General features: G+C 32.9%; 2 protein-coding genes and 3 non-coding genes across 5 annotated transcripts in view; 4 read left to right on the plus strand and 1 right to left on the minus strand.

The window, feature by feature from the left end:
• Brf (Brf RNA polymerase III subunit) overlaps positions 1-12256 on the plus strand; it is a 38922-nt gene extending 26666 nt beyond the window's left edge. The window contains exons 3-7 of the mRNA XM_036356958.2: positions 7910-8059; positions 10067-10293; positions 10787-11544; positions 11612-11736; positions 11803-12256. Coding sequence (XP_036212851.2) covers positions 7910-8059; positions 10067-10293; positions 10787-11544; positions 11612-11736; positions 11803-11945 — 1403 coding nt within the window. The 3' untranslated portion in view covers positions 11946-12256. The remainder of the gene's footprint in view (positions 1-7909; positions 8060-10066; positions 10294-10786; positions 11545-11611; positions 11737-11802) is intronic.
• On the plus strand, positions 9769-9841 carry TRNAK-UUU (transfer RNA lysine (anticodon UUU)). The gene has a single exon. It is a non-coding gene; the product is annotated as a tRNA-Lys (tRNA).
• TRNAK-CUU (transfer RNA lysine (anticodon CUU)) lies at positions 10569-10641 on the plus strand. Its single transcript has one exon. It is a non-coding gene; the product is annotated as a tRNA-Lys (tRNA).
• Positions 12257-13130: 874 nt separating the features above from the next.
• Slimp (Seryl-tRNA synthetase-like insect mitochondrial protein) lies at positions 13131-14876 on the minus strand. The gene is made up of 2 exons (XM_014244971.3): positions 14434-14876; positions 13131-14359 (listed from the first exon to the last, which is right to left on the minus strand). Exons 1-2 carry the CDS (start codon positions 14752-14754, stop codon positions 13274-13276), a joined length of 1407 nt encoding a protein of 468 aa, XP_014100446.2. The 5' UTR covers positions 14755-14876; the 3' UTR covers positions 13131-13273.
• Positions 14877-16010: 1134 nt separating this feature from the next.
• TRNAK-CUU (transfer RNA lysine (anticodon CUU)) lies at positions 16011-16083 on the plus strand. Its single transcript has one exon. It is a non-coding gene; the product is annotated as a tRNA-Lys (tRNA).
• The last annotated feature ends 9981 nt before the right edge of the window (positions 16084-26064 follow it).

Here is a 26064-nt window from a genome sequence, read left to right on the forward strand (position 1 = left end):
TCAAATTAGCATATCTTCGCATAATTTTCCTTTTGCCAGGTTGTCTTCACCAACGTTCACTATTTCTCTCGCCCTGTCTTCGATTTACTCGCCGCTACGCTATCATTCGAAGGTGTAAAACATGTCAAACGCATGTTGAATGCGATAATCTTTGATATTAATTGAAACCTTGATATTTGCATGCATCTAAACCAACTAAAGTTCATACAATCAACTCAACAAATTGGTTGTTTTTGCCGAGAAATAAACTTATAAGAGTCTCGTGCAGCGCTAAAGCGCTTGGAACCATCACAGTTCTGCTTAAGTGTTTCATTTCTATTCCAGCTAGCTCACCTGAATGTCGAGAGGTGTGAAATTCAAAACATTTTATTCTTGATCTTGCAAAGGCGGGATAATAAATGATGAAGTTTTAAGACGATTTTTCGGAAGGTGAATAGCTCACCAGACCTTTTGTGATTTACTTCAGGCCAGAAGGATCTTGCGACTGCGTGAGCACTAGTAGTTGACTAACGCTCATCCAACTCATGTAGACCCAAGCAACGAGTAATTAAACACACGAAGGCAGCGGAGTTCTAAGCCGTTCCTATTCTTCATATAGTGGAGCTCATTAGCTCTACAATTACCTGTGAATTCGCACAATCCTCGCATCCATACTAATATTATCAAAGGGTAGCTCGATGCAATTGATAGTAGTCATACCTTAACTGGCCTCGAGCGCACTTTCAGTGAACTCAAGGCTAGTGTCGCCGTGAACTCAAGGCTAGTGATATTAGAGCTTCTCTGAAGGAAGCTGTGCTGTGCGGAATTTTCGGCCTTTGACCATTTTCATTGGTTTTTAAATATTATTTGGGATTTCATCTTCGCACCATTGAATCGTTATACTTTAATCAGAATAATATATATATCAATATGTGTCACTGCAGTTCCCAAACGGTTGATTTAATAACATATAATTAAAATTGCTTAAGCGTGAACAAAATATATAAAATTAACGGCTTTTTTATAGCCATTCTAATTCTAACAAATTTCAATAATATAATTTGGATTTTAATCATACAAATATTCAATTTCAAATTACTGCTTAACTCAACTTTAAAGTTGTTTCAATTATGGTCAACTTCTGCATCATATTACTGATTATTATATATTTCTTACTATGCGTTTTCAAAAGTAGTCATAATTCAACACTAACCTTGAAAATTCTATAGAAAGAGTATTTATTAAAAAGTTCACGTAAATCAAATTGAGTTATTCCTTCAATAGCAACCTAATTAGGAAATCCAAAATGTTGCCCAAACTCTTGAACTTGCACCAAATGCGATTAACTTTTCTGATGCCATCAAAGAAATCATAATAATTGAACTGCTAGCATATGAAAAATGCATCAAAATTCAAGGGAGTCGAAAAAAGTGGGTCATAACTTTCCATTTCTGAACTCTGCTAAATTTGAGTTCCCCCTCAACAAATTGTTTGCAAATTTGTTGCCACTTAGCTGATATCCCACACAAACCCACCGCCATAAACTATAAGCCATTTGGCTGAGCTGACTTGTGCTGCTTGTTTACAACATTCAATTTACAATGGCTGCAATCAATTTGCAACAAAACTGTTAACTGTTTACAAGCTCCTCGCATTTTTGTTGCAATGAAGGAGCAGTAAAAAAGCTAGAAACTTTTTCCGCCACAACGCTTCCCAAAGAAAAAAGGCAAGTTGACGTCGAACAAGCAAATGTGTGTGTGTGTGCTTGCAGTCCTCCGCAGTAATTTTGTTGGATTTGTGCTTGTGTGCAGCAGCGCGCTGGTGAAAACATATTGCCACTGCCACTTTGAATTGTTGCAACTTGATGTAACTGCAAATGATGTTGATGGCTGACGGCGCCTGCTGGGCACTTCAGCTCACTTAGCGCCAAAGTTCAAATGAGTAAATGCATTTATTGCCAATGGCACAGCAGGGTGGTGGTTGATGGCTGAGTGGCTGACTGACCGCATGTCTAAATGCGCAACTGTTGAGCACACACACACACACATGCGCGCACTCACCAACTAAATTTAAGTCCAACTAAAGCTGTGCACAATATTCGCCGCGCTGCGTTTTATTTTATCTACATATTTGTGTATATACATACTTATATATTGGTGAGTTTAGTGTAATTGTGACAGGCGTTTAGCACTGAACGCTTGTCAGCGAACGGTTCAAGTAGCGGCTGCGCTTGCCAAAAAGCCCGTCAAATGCTTGACATACTTTGAGGCGCTCAAACTCTCATTTAGTAAGCGGAAAAAAAGTATATGTTGCCCCGAGCTCTTGCTGCTCCCGCTGCTACTGCGACTGCTGCTGACATTGATGCTGTCGTTGAAGTTTCTGCATTTTAGTGCAATTCACTTCGCTCTAATTCGATAAGCATTTAAGTAACGAACATTTCTTGTTGTTATTCGGTTAGCCTGTTCGAAGCAGCTGTTGGCCTATAATGAACTTGCAAACGCCTTTACACTCCTTTGTTCTTCTACCCTGCGCTTTCCTTAATAACTGTGAGTAACATTTAATTAAATTTAAATAATTAAATTTTTTAATAATTTTGCGCTTATTTTTTTAAGAAATTCTTCTTTTTAGCCTTAATAATGTAGTGGCCTTTAATAAATTCAGTCAAAAAAGAAAAGTTTCTATTTCATAAAGCTCAATCATTGCAATTTAGACGCATACATGTTCATTATATACATATATAATATATATACATATGTACACTTAAGCATTTGTATGTATATATGTATTTATGTATATAAGTATTGATGTGATTACATTTCAAATACTGATTTGAGTATTAGATTTACTAATGGCTTTTTAATGCCGCCTCAGCGCGCGCAACGCCTCCTCGTTCTCCGTCAACACTTCTTCATTACATCACAATTTTTTATTTCATCTAACGTTAAATTGCAACCATTGCATCACTAACTTAAGCTAATGTCATTAATTTTATGATTTTTAAATTAGGTAACATGGGTTTTATAATACTGATTTTAGAGGAATAAATGTGCGCACATTTTTTTAGGCCAAAAGGTGTTGCCTTAATTTTTATTGACGCTATTACTTAATATTTGTGATATGAGCTTTGCTTTATAGTATAGCTTAATCAATTATTTTAGTGTCTTACAGAAAGCTTTAGTCATAAAATATGAATATTATTTTATTGCCAGCAAAAACCACTATAAATAATTTTTACTATTAATTAAAAAAATTTTTCTTGTCATGAACTACTACGGGTATATAAAATTTATTTCTAAAATGAAAATACAATAATTTCTTTGCAATTTTTTATGCAAAACAGCGAATTGCAGCGCATTATTTCATTTCATATATACTTTTACAGTATCATGTTCATTATTATTTTACACCTGCACATAAATATACAATTTTCTTTTTCGTATTCAAAAAATAATAAATTTTCTATTTTCTCTTTAAACTTTGTCAATATGAAAATCTGAACTGCATACTTTGTTGATATTATCAAGTAACTTTAAACTGTCCCAAGCTGTCCAGCATTTAAGACAGTTTGAAAAGCACTATACTGATTCTAGCGCTATTTATATTATATATTGATTATGGTAAAAAGTGAAAGAAATTCACAGTAGCTTGCTACGAATTGAAAACGGAAGATAAAATAATAAAAGTGAGAGCAAAAATAATTTACGGGCGTTCTGTGGTCGGGAAGAGAGAGGGGAGTGGCGTGGTTGAATTTTTAAGGGTTAAAACGGTTTATCTCGATTTTAAGCACGAGTCCTATACAAAATAGTTATATGGCAAATAAGTAATAAAAAAACTACAACTTTTGTGTTAAGAGCTTTTTCACAAAAGCTCAAAATTTATGTGATTATGTAATTTTTTGGGTTTTTATTTTTATCTGGTACAAAAAATATTTTCTTTCACGAAATTTTTTGCAAACTTATTTTTTTATGACCCAAACACACAGTATTTTTGAAATCACTACTTACTGATGGTATACAAAATATATACATTACTGTGGTAAGTTTTGTCAGAAAATGCAAAAACAGATCCCACTAAACAATTTAAAGCGGTGTTTTTTTTTATTTGAGTTATTTTATTTTTCGTTTCCAATATGTTTTATCCTACAATGATTTTTTTTGCTTTCAAAAGTTGTCTACGCTGTTCTATTTGTAGATTATAAAGTGTTTTTTGATCAAAAATAGAGACTTCACAACCGATATGACGCGCGTCGATCCTCAGAAACTAGGTTTAAAACGACTGCATTAGATGGTCTCGGGAAGATCATCAAAAATTTGTGTAGAGAGTGGGGCGTGAAACAACATTTCCATGAAGTCCTGATAAAATCAGCAAATTACAAACTTTCAAAATATAATTTGTTACTTAATTTTAAGTATGGATAGAATCAAGATCAAATAATCGGTCTCGCGTACAGCTATAATACAAGCATATCAGTCTATATGCGCAAAAATATCTTGTTTTTAAAACCAATAACACTGAAGTAAAAAAAAAATGTATATGCCTTTTTTACAAAGCTGTGTGGGTTTAATACTCGTTTTGGATAAATTTATGGTGTCTGCTTCATTATTATCGAAATAAATTCAATGAAACACAAACCAATTCCAGTTTACAAGACAATTGTGAATCAATAGCCCAAATTTATGCATACTTACATTAATTAGAAACGAGTTTAACTTAACGCATTTGTTCTAATGAATTTGAATAATTACTTGTTATCCATAAAGATTTGGACTTACATAAAAAGTTACCGTTAAACACATTACTTATAATTGCAAAGCAGATACAAATGCAAAAAGTTGGCATTTTTTTTCTAAATTTTTTCCAAAAAAAATGTTTAATTTATTTTGTATATTTCCAAATAAATGCATTCTAACTGCTAGCTGCCGCCATCGTTCTTCTTTGTTGCTGCTACGGCTACAGCGGTGACCCTGAAAATTTCAGTAATATGCATAAGCTATTGACATGCACGCAGCAAGCCAAATACTCCAGCAAGAAAACAACAACATTCGCTGAGATCTGTGTTCTTTGGAGGGTGCGCTGTTTACTGCTCTTTACTTACTACGCGCTACTAAAGTTGAAGAATTAAAGCAAAATATTTATTAATAAATATATGTGCGTTAAAATTGAGTACAACTTTGCTTTGGTTGGGCTTTGTTGGGATTAATTTGTGCGTGTGCAGAGCAAATTGCGACGGACAAAAAATCATTAAACAAAGATAAAGTTATAACTGTGACCAATTGGCTACCAATATGCCTATGTAGCTGCATGTGTATGTATATTTGTGTCATTGGACTTAGCACCATTATTGGGCAAGGTCGTGTTAGCTTTTGATTTTCGATACGGGTACAAGAACATGAAAAAGCACATTCGAGTAAATGAAAGAAGGCTTCCGCTGCGAGAGGTTATATGGTTTTTCTTTGAAACTAAATAACGAATTATGTACATTGTATACATCAATGTATAGCGTCAGAATTTTATTAAAATGTAAACATACTAAAATGTTGTAGGTATAAGAGCCCAAAAAAACTGGTGATGCGACAGAACCTCTAAATTTATTTAAAAAATTTGATATGGCTAGAGATTAGAAACTATGTGTGACTGCAATTTAATCCCTAGCATTTGGCTGGTGTTCATAGTGACCAAAACTAAACCACTTAACCAATAGTAGGCTTTAAAGACGTCGTAATAAAATGAAAAAAAACCACAGTATGCTAAGTGTAAGGTCAGGCCTTTGTCGTTCTAAAAAAGGCGAGTTTATGTATCTATGAATATGAGCTGAAAGGTTTATTCACAGAACTATTTCAGCTTTGGCATATGTTATCATATCAATAACAAAAATAACAATGTCCAATCTTTGATTTGAAGCTTTATCAACACTTTGCCTAGAATAATTATATTAATGAATTTTTATTTTTACTTTAGTTTCTAGAAAACCTATTAATTTTTACCTCATGTCGTACTCCCAACAATTTCATTAATGTATGATATTGTTTTACTTTTTTCACTCCAAAATTGTGAATCATTTCTTTTTGTTTCATAGAACTTATTTTATTGTTTTATTTATTTGTTGTGTCTCCTAGAAAAAAAACGAATACACATCTGCTATATTATTGCTTATTACTTCATAACACCTACTACTTTCACGACTTAAAACACTTTACTTATCTCGCTGAACCCCTCTCTAACGTAATCAATACTTGTAGGACTGTATTGCATACAGGGTGCGCCATACTTTATGTCGGGATATAAACAGGCGCTGAAATATAAACGAATTATTTACAGATACCTGCTTCAAGCAAATAGGCTTATTTTACACTTTGTTGCCTTATTTGAGAAACAATAATTTCTGCGTTATCTATGAAACGCTATTGCGTAACCAAAAAGTGAGTCTGAAATCAAAAACAGATGACATTCACTGATCACATAGAACTCCTGGTTTTAATATCGCTGAGTTCTTTTTGTGGGCTTATTTGAAAAACAAAATATAGGCCAGAAATCTACGAACGATTGATGAGCTCATGTCAAACTTTCATATCCATATAAAAAATATATCAAAATATATTAAATTTTTCAATGTTTACATACCGGCATAACCGATGTCGCACCCTGCACATTATACGAGTATTTGCATAAATTTGCTGTGCCATTTTTTTTTAGTAAGAACTACATACAAAACAAATACTTAGTTTGACAATAAAAGTACGTTGCTGTGAAAAAATATCAACAACAATGCACAAAAATATATTTGCGAAATTTTGTGTAAACAATAATAATCAATATGAGTTTTTGCGGTTCCCACCGGCCGGTGTGTGAGTATTGAATATCGCTTGAATGTTACTTTGGATGCGAGTTTGTTTCGTAAGTCTTTCGTTTTTTGCTCGAGACATGCACATTATAACTAAACATATATTACGATATATTATATATGTACATATATCTATGTATATATGAGAAATTACTTATTTTGTATTTTCGATTATCGATATCTACATTCATATACGATCATATATTTTTATCGCTAAAAATTGTTTGATATTTTTTCTGTAAATTAATCACTCATATTTTAATCACTACTTTTACACACACATTTTATGCTGCAATTAATTTACAAATAAACAATAATAAAATGATTAAAGAAAAAACACTCAGCAGACGAAAAACCGCACAACCAGTCTTCAATGCAGCAACATTCCTATCGCTTGTCGTTGTACACGTATTTAATTCGGCGGCGGACTGCCGACAGTGCACTTGCTCAAGATCGGGTTCAAGATTTTTTCGCAGCAAGCAGCGGCTGCAACTGCAACCAAGTGCCGGCAGCGCAATTTTATTCACAGTTTGCTGGTGCGAAATCACCACAGCCGGCTATTTGCTTGAGCGAGTTGCTCTTTCACTGGCAGGCGGCTTGTCCGGTGGGTTGATCCGCCAGCCATAGCGACAACTGGTCGTACAAGTGAATGCCTTGACGAGTTTTTTTTTATTAATTCAAGGTCAAATTATTTACTTGTCTTTTACCCGTTTGACGAACGCCGGCAAGTTCGAGATGAATAGCTGTTAAATTTTGGTTATTTTTTTTGGTTGTTAACTAAAATGGGCAATATATCTAAAAAATATTGGGAATACTAATCATATATTACCATAAATTAGTTGATTATTTAGCGCGTATATATTTTCTAGTATAAATACATAATCTACACCAATTTAAGTCTCGTAGCTCTCTTGCAGCGTCTACTTGTAGTAGTTTTCTTTAGTGCCTTTCTATATTGACTTTATTTACTTGAAAAATTAATTTTCATCTTTGCTGCCATCTCAGCTCATTTGTATATACTTTATTTAAATTTTAATTATATTTTTCACTTCCTCAATTAACCACGTTCTTTGTTGTTCTCTCTTCTAGATCCCTGCTTATACATTATGCGCTTCGCCAATAAATTGCAATTCGGCGCCAAAACTCACGAGGTCTCCATGACCGCTTTGCGCATTGTCCAACGCATGAAGAAGGATTCGTTGCACTCGGGTCGGCGACCGACCGGTTTGTGTGGCGCAGGTATGTTTATGAATGCGATTTTATGCATACTTAACCTAAAAGTATGTACATATTTGAAGCGCGCGTCTATTTATAGCGCAGCATGTTGTGTTTAAATTGGATTGCATTACCTGTTGTTTTGCGGAGGAACATTAATTGTATTGATAGGACTGTAGGCATATATTTATATAATTGTATACTTACACATAAACATGTATACATACATATGTATATGCATTCTGCAGTATCAATTTCTCAATCCCTTGGTACGCATACCATAAAATTTGTCTAGTTTGGAATTTATTGTAAACATTTTAATACTTATGGGGCTTAATAGTCAAGACAATTATTTTAATAAATATATATATATAAGAAATAGGAATGCCGGCATTGATAAAAAATGTTTCTCTGTTTTCCAGCTTTTGGAAATAAAAATTCGAAATATTATCTTTGGATTTCTTATAATCTCATATATTAACCAATATATACAGCATCACGACAAGAAGTGCGGGAAGCATAATTTTAGGTAAATAGGAGCTAGAGGTTTTTTGTGGCACTGAACTACATTAAAAACAATAAAACGTCTTTGATATTCAATGTTTCCACTAAGACTGTTTGATATAGCTGTAGGGGCTGGTGTAATATTTAGGTCAGTCCTATTAGAGGATAGAACCACACCCACTTTTCAAGTTATCCGATTTGGTTCATCTGCAATAACAACCTGCTCAGAGTTCCCTAATTTATTATTCAATTCGTTACCCTTTTCGTTTGGATGTTATATATTATATTGAATATTTGATAAAATCTGCAACATTCACTAATTTTCGAAAAAAAAAATTGAACAAATTTTAATCTTGCTTTTCTAAGTTTACAACGTTCTTTACTTTATCCAAAATTGTGAAGTTATAATCAACGGTGCTTTTGGTTAAAAAATGTTGCCGCTATGCAAATTAAAAATAATATGTAAGGATTTTCAAGGTTTTTCACAACTTTTTTTTTAGGTATTACGATTTTCCTTTTTTCTTATTTTTAAATTGTAATAAATATATGGATTACCTCAAAAAGATTTCATTCCGAAAATATTGCTAAAATTACAGCACATATTTAATTTTTTTGTTCGAAAAAACGGTAAAAGTTTAACAAATGGTTACAAAATGTATAAAAATATCATATAATAAAATTGAAAAAAAAGAAAAATTATTAAAAAAAAAGTACGTTTTAATGCTATTTTATAGCACAACACTGTATATGTATGTAGAATCCAGAAAAATTATGACATTGAAATATTCTTACATTCCAAAATGTTAAATGCTATTTTATAGCACAACACTGTATATGTATGCATATAGATCTGTGCTTTTCTATAGATGTGCAGAAAATTTAAGACATAAAAATATTTTTACATTCCAAAATGTTAAATGCTATTTTATAGCACAACACTGTATATGTATGCATATATATATCTGTGCTTATCTATAGAAATCCAAAATATTTATGACACAAGCATATTTTTACATTCTAAAATGCTGGGTGAATTTTGCGTTAACCCGAAAATGTAGCTGCATACACGAAAGTTCATGAATTAGGCACACATTCATACTAAATATTCATAGTTCACGAGTTTTGAACGCTATAAATGTCGAATTGCAAATGGAAATGGCAAGAAAAATGACTAAATATGACTCATCACACCGCATTCTTAAGAAGTAGAATTTGCTGTGTTTCCATATGCCCGGGTAGCTCAGTCGGTAGAGCATTGGACTTTTAATCCAAGGGTCCAGGGTTCAAGTCCCTGCTCGGGCGAGAACAATTTTTTTAATAATTGAATAAAGTGTGAAGTATTCTTCCGAAAGGGCATATGAAAACGAGCGCTAATTAAAAATAAAGAGTGAATGAATAAAAAATCTATGAGTAAAAAATAAAACTTATGAATCTTCTCACCTTATATGAAAACTGAAGAATTTAATTTAATTAGAGCACTAAATAAACATCTTGCAAAAATCACTAAAATATTTCGTTACTTCGTAGCTCTACTGATCGCCGCACGCATGCATGAGTTCAGCCGCACGATCCTCGATATAGTGGGCATTGTAAAAATACACGAATCTACAGTGCGCAAGCGCTTAATTGAATTCGCGGACACACCCTCTAGCGCACTTACCTTGGATGAATTCATGTCTGTCGATTTAGAAGCGGAACAAGATCCGCCAGCTTTTAAGGCGGCACGGAAAAAAGATCGCGATCGCATCAAGGATGTGAGTTTGAATTAAAATTATGAGTAATTTTGTCAAGGTATTTTATTATATATCTTATTTAGAAATAAAAATAAGTATAAACCAGCAACTTTAGTTCTATATTTCTACATACACGTATATGTAAATGTAGCAATTCTTTACAATTAATTATCTTTCATCATTATTAGTATTTGAGTATTTGTAGTACCCGTTATAAAATGATCATGTCACTTAAAAATAAATTAAAAAGCATTAACTGGCATTGGTGTGATATATTTGACAATCATAAGGGAAGCGCCCGGCTAGCTCAGTCGGTAGAGCATGAGACTCTTAATCTCAGGGTCGTGGGTTCGAGCCCCACGTTGGGCGAATATAATTTTTTTTATTTATTTTATTTTCCTAAATTTTAACTTAATTTATCTTTTTAGTTTACTCACTTGCAAGTACATCTATAATTTAATATATAAAACTTATATAAAGGAATTATTGATTTCATCATATTAATCAAATACAGATTGCCGAGCATGAGCTATCCAAATTGCAAAGGGAAATCGATACACACCTCGAAAAGGATCTTAAGCGTATACAAAAGAACACAATCAAGCGTTTGACTGGTGGACTTGGTGATGTAGGAACCGACACCAATTTCGAAGATGTCGAATCGGCGAATTTCATCGAAGAATCCAATCTCGAGGCCATTAAAGAATGCCTCGCTGACGCACCCGATGTTATGGGACCACAAAAAGCAGAGAAAATCGTACTAAGCGGCCTTAAACCGGACATAGAGTCTATGTGCCGGCCAGCACCGAGTGAACTGCTGGAAGTGGAAAAGGCCAAAGATAATGATGTCATGGAAGATTTAGACCTGGAAGGACTTGACGATGAGGAAATCAACAATTACATACTCACGCACGAAGAAGCGGAGTACAAAAACAACATGTGGAATGCATTAAATGCCGAGTATTTAAAAGAAATGCGCGAAAAGGAGGAGCGTCTGGCCAAAGAGCGCGAAGAGGGTAAGCCTGAGAAGAAAAAGAGACGGCCACGTCGTAAACCGATCGGTCCCTCAACCAGCGCAGGGGAGGCTATCGAGAAAATGCTGCAGGAGAAGAAAATCTCAAGCAAAATCAATTACGATATTTTGCGAACGCTGACGGAAGGTAGCGTAGTTGGTGCCAACAGCACAACAGCCACGGACGCTGCAGCAAGCGAAACTTTGGATGTGAAAAATGTGCCAATCATTGAAACGGGGCCCATTAAGCAGAAAAATAGGTGAGTGCTGCACTCATAATGTAATTTTGAAATTGATTTAATGAAATTGTGAATTCTTATTTTACAGTCGCGCCAAACCAGCTTACACAATTGGTGGACCACCAGCCAAAGTGCCTAAATTGGAGATGGGTTTACCCGTGGCAGAGGAAGCTGCGACACCAACGAAGCAGGAGCCGGTGGTTGTCGAGAATGGTAAGTAATTGTCATTATGTTACTTGAACTTTCACATAGTATTAACAACGGTTATTTTTTACACAGATGACTTGGATGAATTTGTCGATGATGCAGATGCGGAAGGCGATGCCGAGGTGGAGCCTGAACCGGAACGTGAATATTCCTCGCTGAAGGATATGCTGAATGATGGTGTAGAAGACGATTACTATGGCTATGATGACTATTGACTGAAGTTCGGAAATATTTTTTTACAAATAGAAGGCTACGCGAGAGAATCATACTTTATTGTAGTGAAAGTATGCTAGTTAACTTTCGTATATACTAGAAACATATAGCTGATACTGCTAAGAAATGTTTCTTAATATGATCACGTGACAAAAAAAATTATAGAAATCTAGAGATCTCTCATATAATCTGCATTTGACTCACTTTAAAGCACAGCGAAATTCAATTTAAAATAAGCATTAAATAGAAATTAATTAGACGCCACAAAATAGTGCATTTTCAAATAAATATCCCAACATTTAATTACAAATATAAAATTTTTATTATATATAACATAAACATCATAAAATATTCACTTGTTGCACTCTATATGTATATTGTATGCGCCTAAAAGTATGCAGCTTTTAACAACACTCTGACATTACAGCTCACAAAAATGCATTGCAAGTGTCACTGTGAAATACCCAGGAGCACATGAACCAGAGAACTTAAAAAACTTGTTTTTTTGTGGTGGGGTGTTTGTCACTTGTTGTGCATTTCTGCGCGCCTGGTATCGCAATACGGGATTTTAGTCGAATTACCGTTCCCACTACAGTCGGGTCTAAGTAACCGGAATGGACTCGGATTTTTATCCGCACAAGGACTGTCAACTCGGCACCATTCCTCGAAATTACTACAGGAATTTTTCTACAACAACAAAAAATATTATACATTTTCTTTTAAATAATTTTTCCTTTTAATATTTTTTTTTTAATATTTTCTGTTTTAATAATATTTTATTTTTAATAATATTTTATTTTTAATAGTATTTTATTTTTAATAATATTTTTTTAATGATATTTTTTTTAATAATAGGTTTTTTTTATAATTTTTCTTTTAAATTTTTAAATATTTTTTCACAATATTCTTTTTTTAATTTTATTATAATTTTTGTTATAATTTTTTTAAATATTTATTTTCAAATTTAATGTCTATTGCAAGTAATTAATTTGACATGCAGTTCGTTAGATTTGCTTAATATTTGATTAGAAATTATAGTTGTTTTTATTTTTAGAAGTTCAGTTCCGCACTTTTTTTATTTATTTTTAATTAAGAAGTTAATAACTTTTTATCATGGCAGTCAGTTCATCTAGTGTTATTAACTTTTTAAACAGCATAGCATTCTGACTATATATAAACAATTATACTTTAATTTATAATATTAATATATTGCTTAATTTTTCGCCATTTTATTGGCAAGCAGCAACAATGCATTTTTCCATGTCGCAAAAAACACAAGAAACTTCTGAGCAAAAGAAATTACACTAAGTTCATTATTGCGCAACATTTTCTATTTAAATAAATCCTTAAATTCATTCACAGCTGCATTCGCAGCTTTCACTTCACTATCTGGATCTCCGAGTAGCTTACAGTCTTCAAGGTTTACACCATTTTCCAACAACAATGCAATTAGTCGCGTTACGTGCAGCACATTTCCGCTCACTAAATGTGGAAAAGCATAGCCTTTCTGTTCACGAATACAAAACATTATACGTTTCGACACAAAATCACCATAGTTGCTAACATTTCCCACGCATATATAGCGTTGTTCTGCCGGTGAGTACATTTGTATGCTTGCACGTAGGCATTCGGCATTAGTTAGCACACTCGCGTCCTCATAGATTATCTGAAAATGCACACCTAATTCTTTGTAGAAGTCTACCGCTAAATTTAAGATCTTATGCATTTGCTCCTCTGCCTCGCCTGCAGTTTTGGTGGCGACAAATGTTTGTACAGCATTTGTTTGTGTGGCAGTAAAAAGGTTATCAATTTGTCCTTCTTTATTTGCTACTTTAACATAACTTCTACCAGGAGCCACCATAGGAATTGGCAATGCTTTGGGCAAAACAAGAAGACGCGCAAAAGCTGCTAGGAATCCTTCAAATGTTGCACCACCTGTCAAGTATGCTCGGTTGACCTCACTGAGTAGGTCCTCCTCTTTCACCAAGTGATATTTTTCCAACGGTGTTGCACTCGCCTCTAAAAGCACCAGACGCGCAAAGTCCGGGTTAGCCATTTGTAGGAAGCCACCTTTTTTCACATAATAATTTGTCAACGCTTGCATGCTGTATACATCGAATTCTGCTGGTGTGCCGAACAGATAGTACCGATTATTATTGTAAAAACGTATGAGCTCCTTATTGGCCAAATGCGTGGGCCGCTGCTCTTCACATCGTGGCGTTGAACTGCGGTAAAGCAACTTTTCAACATTGCCTTGTGGACATTGCGGATGCAATTGATTCGGCAAATTTAGAAATGAGTGCACAAAGTCTTCTTCAATTGGATAGTTCTCCGTTTTAAGTGATTTTAAGACATTACGCAAACTCACCCCTTTTTCCTTCAATTTTTCGATTTCTTCTTTTGTGGCAGTATCTACCTGAAATAATTTGCAAATATATAAATATAAATCTATATGAAATTGAGCTCATTTTCATACCGCTCTCCACATACTTTATTTAGCTCCTTTAGCGTCTTCGACACTGACTCACGTTCAGCCTCAGTTTGCTTTATTTGATTTTTCATACTTTGAAATTTCACATACTTTGCTTTTAATTCATCAAGATTTATCTGCAATTTACGCGCTTTTATACTTTTTTCCAAAGTCCCCAGATTGTTAAGTGTACCCTCAAAATCCATATACGGCTGAAGTGGTGCATAATTCTTTTGCGCCTTATCACCGGTTATGTACAGCGCGGAAATGCTTCGCCTAACTGGCAGTTGTGGTGCATTTTTTAACAAATACTTTGCAGTAGATTTAAACAAATGCACCATTTTCGTGTTACAAAAAATCCGTAGTTATATTTATAAAGCAAATAATATGAAAATATTTGTTTTTCGTTTATACCGGTGAATTCAAGTGCTCGTGTTTGATGGAAACGAAATAGGCACAGCTGATTATTGTTTACGCAATTCAGAAATGTTGTGCTGCCAGATGATGTTTATGGTAAAGAAAAAAAAAATATTTTTATTAGTGTTGTATTATATATTATTATGTGAATATCTAAATAATATTAAATTATTAATAAAAATTAATTAAATAATAGTTTTTTATTTAACATTTCATGAAGTGTGGAACTTAAAGAATGTCGTATCTTTAAATTAAACACAAATTACAATTACTAACTGTTATGATAAAATTTTTATAAACTTCAGTTTATTATACTTAAAAAAAATATATACTATTATACATATACTTGCAGGAGGAGTCAAAAATTCAAAGAAATTTCAGCATTGTAAAAGCTGTCTAAATATTTTTACACTAAAAGCTAACACATTAATTTTTGCAATATTATATTAACTCTAATCAGGAATGACAGAGGAAGAGAATATGTCTGTGATAGATGTGACCAAGAACGGAGCAACAAAATATAAACAGTGACGTAATTAATTAAAGAATTAGAGAACGCAATCTCTATGTTGCTATTACAGCTTATTTTACAAATCTACAGCCCATTTGCAAGTTTTATATGTTGACTATTTTCATAATTAAATTCATTACGTCACGATGGCGGTATCTTGTGAATATCATTTTTGATATGAATCGAGCAAAGATCTATCCTGAATGTACACTAGCCATAGAACGATCTTTTATTAATAAATGCGTGGTTATTGTATTTTATAAGTTGATTTAATAATTTACATCTTGTATGGATATAAACAACTGCGTTTTTATACTTTTAATTTTTAATGACGGGGTATTAAAAGTCCTATTAAATAAAAGCACTGACAGACAGGCGTCTTTTTCTTCACGGTTTTCAACTTTGTCAAGTTAATTGAAATAAAAGTACTAGTAACGTAGTCAAGGGTAATATTAAAAAATAAGTATTTATATTTGGCAAGTAAATTAGTAATTGCTCAAATTTCGTAATGCCCTTGTTTTTATTATATATAATATTTTAAAGTGAAGTTTTTAGTTGATATGGCAGCACGCTGCGATCTATAAATAGTAGTGATCACAACAAAAATAAATAATCTGTTCCTCGCTCAGTGGTTTTTAAAGTACTCGATTTGACAATTAATAAATAATAGCCCGGCTAGCTCAGTCGGTAGAGCATGAGACTCTTAATCTCAGGGTCGTGGGTTCGAGCCCCACGTTGGGCGCAAATTTTTTTTTTTTTTAAATTTTTTTTATGTTGAATATTAAGTGTATTTATTCTATAATATCTATTTATGTGCATTGTTTAGTACACTGTGCTGATCTTTTTGGTAGTTCTAAAAATATACAAATCTTGTTTTTATTTTTTTACGGAAGTAACCATATATAAATTATAAGCATGATTAAGGGACTATGGAAATTTTAAGATTTCGTTTACATGGCAACAGATCAATGTGCGTTAGCTTCTTATGTAATTAACCCGAGACGATGACTGTCGGGCATTGACAACTGGGGAGACCTACAGATACTCCAGATAGTTGACGAACTTTTTGAGCCAATTTTTTATGATGGCAATTCTAAATTTGTCATTGTGTGTTAAGTGGCGACCGCTCTTAGAACAAAAAAATTTAATGTTCAATATTGTAAGGTTGCTTCGAACCGATTCTGCTCTGTGGTAGTTCATAACCCTTAGCGGTCATTTTATTTTAATTATTACTTGAAATAAAAAAAACATTTATCAGATGTTAAGCTCTCTCATACCAGGTCATTTGAGTGTGCGTAATCGGAAATTATTCGAATTAACTTACGGTAAAGAAAATTTTTAATCGCCAGCATATCCCATAATAACAACAACATCAATGCTCAGCACTTTCTTACTTTAGCTTACAATGGCGCTATTCAATTTAATTTTATTCAATTAAAATTCAAGTAATGTCATTTTCTGTATTTTTCGATTTATGTAACTGTATATTATTTACCTCCACGTTTTGTTTTTGTTCTCAGTTGACCATTTATGTATGCATTTGGATTTATATGGTTGTTGTATTTATGTAAAGGCATTACATTTGTATCCACATATAGTACGTGTATGAATAAGTTATGTTCGGTAGAATTATTTTTGAATTTTTACACCCATATTTATATATTATATATACTTATATATATGAACGCTGTATAGGTGTAATATTTGCGTTTGTAGCAACTTAAAAAATCGAGTGATGACAGGAATATATAATATTTCCGCCTATATATGGTCCGTCAGTGCAAGAAATAACTTGAGATATTTTGACAAAATTAGTTTACGTGTTCCTTGGTTTTGAATACTCAAAAGGTTTGAATTGCAAATGGATGGACATGGACATCTGCCTCGCCCAAAAAATGGTGTTATCAAGAAATACCTTAAGTGATATAAATGAATAACAAAAGTGAAAAGCAAAAGTTATACTTAGAGAGTTTGAAAAAATTGAACCGAACCTGGCTTTTTTATATTTATTTTCATAATTAACTTGAAACTCCAACTTAAACAATTATATAATAAAACACTGTTTAAAAATGACACTCAAGTGGCAATTTAGTATCAACGATTTTTGGTGATGATTTGAAAATAAATTCACGTCGTATTTTGAAATGTTTTACCATAAAACTTTTAAAATTTTCGAAAATATTTATATGAAAAAAATACTATATCTAATTTAGGTTATTAATTTTGTGATTTATGATTTAGTTTTAATTACGTTTATTTATTTGCTCGCCTTTGTAATTCATTATTTTCTAACGGTGCAACTTTACCGATAACCGCAGCAACGGTGCCGTAAATATATATCAGAATTAAATAGCTGAAAACCATTTAATATGGAAACTGGCATTGTAATGCAATAAAAGCTAACCGGTAGGAAAATTTGTGGCTTTTGAAAATAACAAAGATTGTTTTGTTACATGAAGATTTTAATTATTTGCCTTGTAGGTATGTGTGTGATGTTAGAAAAATAATAAAAACACAACATCGTGAAAACTTGATCCCAAGCTGCATTATATAATATTAAATAATCAAAGAGGAAGCTGAAACTTTTTAAATGCATTTTCAGGACCACACAGTTCATTTCTTATATTATAATAATTTATCAATATTCCCATTAAAATGAAACACAACAAAACTTATTTTTTTCAAAATAATCTAACGTTTACACTTTGAATTAAAGATTTATAGAGATCTGCGTCTTATTTCGCAATGAGTTTGTATATATTCGAAAAATTGGATTCCATAAATTTAAACAAATATACAATAGAAACGACGCTTCACTTTATGAAAATATTTCAAATGACAAAAAAAGATCGAATTGATATTGCGATATTACTATAAACTTTGATTTAAAAGCATTCAATAGAAAGCTAAATAATAAATATGTTGCCTACAATTAGGAGCTTCAATATGCAAAATTCAAAAACCTCTTCCGTTTAGCCAATTGACGCAGTCACCAAAATCACAACTCTTTTTCTCATTATTTACATATTTTCGTGGATTAATTTTCTACTGGACAATACTTAATACATAGTATAAATATATATGTATACTTCATATTATATATAGAGCAATAAGCACATAATTTCTCTGTTTTTTTGCAGGACCTCGAAAAAACGCGCTGCAAAATTGGTATAAAAATTAAGCGAATTAAATGCGAAGGCATGACCAAAGCCTTGTCAAATAGGATTACTCAACAACTTGCATTTTGTTTTTTGTATGCCTCCGCGCCTGTGTGTATGCTTAATGCAAGTGGCGCCACTACTGACCGAATAGTGATAGTCGCCATAAATTTTTTAATTAAAAATTGTTAAAAAAAATGTCTGCGCTGCGCCATAACTTTCGCCTTTTTCATTTAAATTTATAACTGTAAAGTAGTTTTACGGTTGAAAAATATTTGCTTTGCTGCTTTTTAAATGCACACTAGCACACTAACTATTATATAACATAACTTGCATATATTATATATACATATCAACTATTTATATAAGCGCATAAATTCAATATATTTAATTAATTACGCTACTTAAGCACACACATAAATATAAATATGTTTTTTATCGGAACATTTATTGACATATTAACTGCAAAAAGTGCCTCGGAAAAAAGTTCGAGTAAAATTGATAGGTGGAAAGTTATTTAAAAGTGAAACCATTTGAAAAAAATAAACATTTTTAAAAAGCGCACAAATTAATAGTTATGTAATGGCACATATACATACAATAACGTAAATGTAATGAGAGTTTAGTTGCGAAAAGTGATTAATTGGCGTTGCTAAGAGCTTGTTGAGCGACACATCACTGCACTTGTTTGGTTAATGAGCGGTTACGTCCGCAAGGAATTCGTAAAATAAAATTCATTAAAAAAAGATGAAAAATTAAAACAAAAAAAAAATGTTATTAATACAAATCATTACAATTAAGTCAGTGAAGCTGATAATATTTATTAAATGTTTTTGCTGTACGTACTGTAGTACTGTACGGTTTTTTCGTAGAATTATATGCGCTAATATGATAAAAGATTTTGTGGCGTACAAAATATTTAATTAGCAATCAATTTTTTATTACTTTTTTATGTACATATGTATGCAGAGCTTTTACGTGATTGCCGTCGCTGTCAATAGATGCGTTAGCTCGAAAGTTTATTGCTTATAAATGATGATTTTATTTCCGTTAACAAAATTAAGTGCTAGGAGGAGGAGTTTCATATAATTAATAACTATTTGGAATGCAATACTACTCTTGTAAGTCAACACCGGTCATTGATGTACTATATGTCAAACATGGCATAAGCTTTAAAAATAACTGTAAACTCGAAATATAAGAGCTGAACAAATTGCTAAAATTAATTAGATTTATATAAAGTTTTGGAGGATTATATCATTTTCTAAACAGTTCAAGGGTCCTCTAAAGTGTGTAAGTCTTTTTAATGTAATTTATTATATTCTTCTCTGTTAACCCCAGAAAACTGGAATAAACGTTCCAAGGTTTAGAAATATAAGTGCAACTCTTTCTATACTGACTTATATTCGGAAAGAAAAGAAGAGCAATGATTATTTTCTTACCCACTTTGCTGATTTAATTTAAAGCATTGAAAATTGTTGTTTAGGACAATAAACGCTTTTGAAAATATTTTAATACAAATCTTTATTATCGCCTTCTAAATAGGCACCCAAGCCAATATAATTGTTATAAGCCTCGGCTGGGGTGGCCTTAAGTGTCTTCAGCGAATTTTTGTTTTTTCGGTTTTGGCTCATTTTTGGAGCGCCATTCTCTAGATTTTTAGACAGTTTCGCCGTCATATTCTTAAACCCGCGCTTCGTCACCATTAAAGATGCTTTTGATGAATGTAGGGTCCTCAGTATGGTTGTCAAGCATCTCTTTTGCGACCGCTACTCGACGCAGGCTTTTGCAAACGATTCAGGTCTTATAACCAAAACATTAACCAAAATGTGCGGAAGGTATTCAATTTATTTTTCTTTGGTAAGAACCCCCAGACTGCCGTAAACAAATAGCCAACTACGCACCAGTTGACATATGAAGATCAAATCTCACAAAAACATAAAAAGGTTGTACATACCGAAAAAAAAAATGTTTATCGATTCGGTTTACGCACGCAGTTTAAATGGACCAGTCTGGGTCAAAGTTGATCTTGAGTGTATTTCTAAAGATTCAATGAACACTTCATCATAACAATATTTTTAACAAATTACTTTCTAAAACATATTTTGAGATCACTATTAAATATTCTAGTCAGAAATAAAAAAAACTAATTTTTTTTGTATGAATATCTCTACAATAGGTTTTTTCCAAATTAGATTCAAATTATTTTCAGAGATATACAGGTTGGTTGAAAAGTTTCTGCGCTCGAAATGAAAACATACTGTTTTTGGTACGAAATATATCTTTTTATGTAATATTCGTCCACTTCAATAGACTTATTTCAATGATCCTCCAATAATTACCAATTTCACGCTTAGTCAAACTTGGATCTTCACTTACAATATTTTAAACTTGCTGAATGATTTCTGGTTTGGTTGCGGTTTTTGGTCTTTCTTCGCGTGGATCGCTTCAAACCTAGTACAACCACGTTTAAATTCACTTGTGCAAAATTCATATAAATGTGTTCATATATTTGTTTGCTTTTAAACATTTCAAAACAAAGAATCTAATCACGGCGCGATACTAAATTTTTTCCATATTACAAAAATACTCTCACACGTAAACTTCGAATGGCTTGTAAACAAAGAATTAACCGACAGAATGGCTTGTAACTTTGCATGTGTTCTCACGAAAGATGTACCAACTTAAGAAAAAAAAATTTTTCTTTGCTGGTAGTGCTTTCTTGTTGAGAGCAGAAACTTTTCAATCAACCTGTAAGTATGCGCGAAACTTTAAATGCGTTTTTCCCAAAACTGTCTTTTAAAAAACGATACCCACGATTACTTAAGTTCTATTGGGTCAATTTACCTGAAACTTTAAAAGAGTCTTCTTTATAACATATACTTCTCTATGTCTATATATATATATACTTAAATTTCAATTTTTACTATTTTTAAAAAATTCGAAATAGGCAAAAAAGTGGTAAAAAATTTGTGTTTTTGTTTTTCAGACAGTCGCCACCTTTTTTCCAATTTTTTCGTAGCTCTGGACGTAGCTTTTATAGATTAAGAATGTTTTTGGTTTTTTGCTTTTGGCTTTCGATTGCTAGGGTCTAAATCGTGGATATGGTCACGTCCAAATTTTTTGATACCACTCACTTCAGCAGCGGGTAATTTTTGAAATTTTTAACTTTTTTTTACATTTTTTTCTGTATTCTTGTAATGTTAATAAATAACGAATCAAAAAATGGACGCAAAAATATAAATTGGTTTTCTTTTACTACAGAATACCCCCTGAATATAACTCTTTTTGATGAAAAAAATGTTGAAATAAATAACGAGAGAACTTTAGTTAGTTGTGTCCGCTGCTGAAAGCCACTTTTTTGTTGTGTTCATGCCGCCGAAACATTAAAATTGTTTGTGGTAAATAAATTGTCAGACAATCTAATGTCATAAATTGAATATGCACCACATAGAATTATAATTTATCTATGGTATATAAATTAATATTCGTGTCTGATTGTTGGACTAATAGCGTCATATACATGTATATTTCAAAAACATTATTTAATTTAAATTTAATGATATGACTATTGACAGCTTCTAAGCCGCATACCAAGTGAAATATTATATAAGCTTTATTTGAGGGAGAGAGAAACGTGATTAGCAGTCGTTATGTAAATATATGTATATATTAAAACAAAAAATAAGGTCATCCATAAAATTCTTCCATCTCTATAGTTGGGAGTAAAATAGATTGGACGATTTTCAATAAGCGTTAGAACCTACTAGGGGGGTTGCACGACTTTCCATAGTACTAGATTCAGGTACAGTTTCAAACCAACAATAAAAATATTTGTTTTAATAGCTCAGTGGTTCATCGGGTACATTACTGCTATGAAAAACCAACTCATAGAACTTACTGGTCTGATAGATCATTAAGTACCCTTGATTTTTCAAATTTATAGCAAGGCGCGCATAACCAGTAGAATATGATGATAAGTCCAAGTTCGAGTAAAATGCATGTATATTGATAAATATATGCCATTCCTTGCTTTACTCCATTTCAACATACTTTTTAATTCTTAATAAAAACAAATAAATGTTTTCAAATTGAATAACACTTGAACCTATGCAGTCTCAAATCGACAATAACTTAATTAAAATAAAAATCCTTTAATTCCCTCACAATTACATGAATCAATTTGTCAAGCGTCTTTAACAACTTGACAGCGCAGTTCACCCATGTTGAAAATACGAAATTATTTAATAAATTACAATTTATTTAAATGTACTGTGATGTGGGTGTGTGAGTGTGTGTTTGTAGGTAAAAAGCATTAGAATGCTGCACGCAATACTCGTAATTGCCCAAATCGTCATTCATTTGGCTAATTAATCATCAATTATTGCACACACACACACACAGGCACAGGCACACAGTTGGCAGGCCAAAATCTCCGCATTACGCCATACAATTGCTGTTTGCAAATTGCAACAATTTTATGCTACATAAAATTAACATAATCTTTGCCAATGCACTCATTAAATATGTGTATGCCTCTGCACACTCGTGCTCCTCATATGAAGCTTTCTGCCCAGACATGTAAGCCTTGAGCTGGCGAAGCTGCTTTATAAGTGTCGTGTGGCATTAGCACATTAAACACCCCACAGCAGCCACTTGAGAGCAGCGTCGTGTGAGCGTGTATCCACTTGCTGGCGGCCCGACCAAATACTCAATGTGGATACTGTGTGTGTGCGTGTGCTAGCTGTATCAGTATGTGTCGCCTGAAACAATGAAGTGTGCAATTTGCTCAACTGCTGCTAATTTACATTTGCCTCGGCCGCAAACACCAGCATCAGCAGCAGCAATGGCAGTTAGTGAGCTAGCGAGCAAATGTAGTAGCAAATTAGTTGTTGATATGGCTGGCTGGCTGACTGGGTGGCTTACTGGTTGTGTCCCAAGCGGACCACAATTGGGCAGGCGGCAGACGGCAGGCAGCTGGCTAGCCAAGTGGCTGCCGCTTGTCATTTTATTACATCAAATTTGGCATATTGGCATGCAAGCATACATGAGTACATTAACATATGTATATATATATATATATATATATATATAGATGCATGCGCGTATGTGTGTGTGGTATATCTTTGCGTTGTTGCTTAAAGTTTGTGACGCTGTCATTTTAAGCGGACAACGGCACGTATACTTCACCTCAATACACTTCACTTGCACTTATCTGAGTGCATACAAGCGCAACGGTAATTTTAACGGCAGATCCATTTATACTCGTATTCACTTGTATTCGGTGGACATATACAAATGAGTTGACACAGACGAATGCATGATGACTTCAACTGATGATGATGACGATGGCGCTGAGGATGCCGATGACGATGAGTAGCACCAAAACAGATGCCTGCCACTTATTTACTACGGTCGACATCGCAGCATTGTCCTATTGCATTACTGCCACTCTGCCTCCAGTTTATGGTCAGCGCTGATTGGCCACTTCACTAACTGCTCAATTGTCTTGCCAATATACCCTTGCCTGTGAGCAAAGTGGCAACGGGTAAGAGCGGGAATGGAAGGGAAAATTTGGCAGGCTGCATAAACCATCTTCGTTTGGTAAATTTGCTCATTAATTTTATAATGCAGGCAGATGGTTGTGCAAGTTAGAGTGTTGTTGATAGCAAAATAGTTCCCTGTGACGTTTTTAAGCATTAAATTTCTCCTTTCTAGATTTTTCGTACTTTTCTGGATACATTCGTAAAATTGGTATTTATGAAGCGGTACCTTTTTATATAATAAACTTTATTAAATATTTTTCAGATGGCGAGGTTATAATTCACCACACAACTCGTTAGAGCCAGTTTCAATCAGGTAAATGAACCAACCGTTGCACCTTGAAGTGGGTTCGCAAACCTCGCAAAAATATCTACCTTCCACTGCTCGAAAAGCAGTTCACTTAAGACGACTGTATCGAAACCTTTTAGATAGATTCATCACAAGCAAAGAAGAAGAAGAACATAATAATTTATAAATGCTAAAGAAAAAGTTGATCTTTATCTGTCAGACTGAGCTAGGCTTGCCGCGTGTTTTTAGTATTAACGATCTTATGTCGGCTCCTTTTACTTAAGGAGTTAAGCTTAAGATTTTCGATAAATCTACAATTTTTTCTCTGGCTTAAAATAAATTTTGGTCATTTTTTTTAAAGAACATTTTGGAACTTCTTTTGTTGAATATAATTATTCTATTACATGATTATCGAAATTTGAGGTATAAAATATTTTTATGTAAACTTTTTATATTTTTTTTGTGTTAATACATTATTACTATTTTTACATCCCATTGACATAAGAAAAATATTTTAGATTATTAAAAGTTGAAAAAATAAAAAATTTTTTTGCCAAAACTCAAAAATGCATATCTTTGAAACATAAAACAACATCCCTCTGAAAATTTCAGAATTTCTTTTGATATATTAGAGGTATAATATAAAAAATTTTGAGGAAAAAATTTTTGCGCAAAGGTTACTTTTTACGATTTTCCAAAAATCAAAATTTTTTAATTTTGGTAATTTTCAAAATTTTTTATCAAAACAATTTTTTTTCTATACCTCTAAGTGTCTTCTGAAAACTCACCAGCGTTCTTTGCTTAATATACACTAGTTTCTGAAATATTAAATAAACAAACTCATAAAATCGGAATAACAGTCAAATTTTCAATTTCGTATAGCCCTTAGGAAAATTTTTTCAAAATGTTTTCCTTTCCACCAAAATTCGTTCATATCGGTGGGGGTCGTGTTCAACTGTTTTTCGATTTGACATGGAATGGCCCTTCTGATTTGAAATTTGATCTAAAGCTAAAAACTGACGTACTTTACTGGCAAGTCTTGTAAATATATATATATTTCATATTCTTTCAGATATGACGAGTTGCTAGAATCAACGTCCGATTTGTACTGGTGATTCGAAGGTTAGCCAATTAGCTGCCATTTTGTATCAAAATATCAATATAAAAATTTCAAAATACACTCAAATGTACATATATATTATATAATAAATACTGGAAGAGAGAAATTTTATTACTTTTTCATTATTCAAAGATGAAATTTTCAAAGTTGGGTTGTTATTAGGGCACTAGGCTCTCGTAACGCTTCAAGTAGTTTTCAGATGGGGAGAAAGTATATAAAAAATACACTGAAAGTATGGAAGCATAAATATAGTTATGAAATATCGTTTGTAGTCATATAAAAGAGTTCTTAATACAAATATATTAGCATATTAGCTTCTAAATAATTTTCAAACAGCACACTGACACAAAGCTGTGCAACCATTCTGCAGCGCAATAACATCAATTCAAAGGAATATCGTTTAATTTACTCGATTTTTCTATTTCGAGTGCATCAATTCTAAGGCATAAGCCCTACAGCTCATTACTTCGCCACTGATGCTTAGCTTTTGTGGTGTTCACTGCTTGAGTGCCCGCACGGTGTACAGGGCGTATGAGCAATGCAAATTATCATACAAACGTGCAGTGACCATGAAATGCCAACAACAATGCAAATTCAAATGTAAGTGGATTTT

The sequence above is a fragment of the Bactrocera oleae genome, chromosome 2 (assembly GCF_042242935.1).
Source record: "Bactrocera oleae isolate idBacOlea1 chromosome 2, idBacOlea1, whole genome shotgun sequence".
In the NCBI taxonomy this organism is placed as follows: domain Eukaryota; kingdom Metazoa; phylum Arthropoda; class Insecta; order Diptera; family Tephritidae; genus Bactrocera; species Bactrocera oleae.

Excerpts from the sequence above, each read along its gene's own strand:
- Slimp (XM_014244971.3), bottom strand. The coding sequence starts at position 14,754 with ATGGTGCATTTGTTTAAATCTACTGCAAAGTATTTGTTAAAAAATGCA. Across the intron at positions 14,360-14,433 it reads CGCTAAAGGAGCTAAATAAA|GTAGATACTGCCACAAAAGA; the intron begins GTATGTGGAGAG and ends AAATTATTTCAG.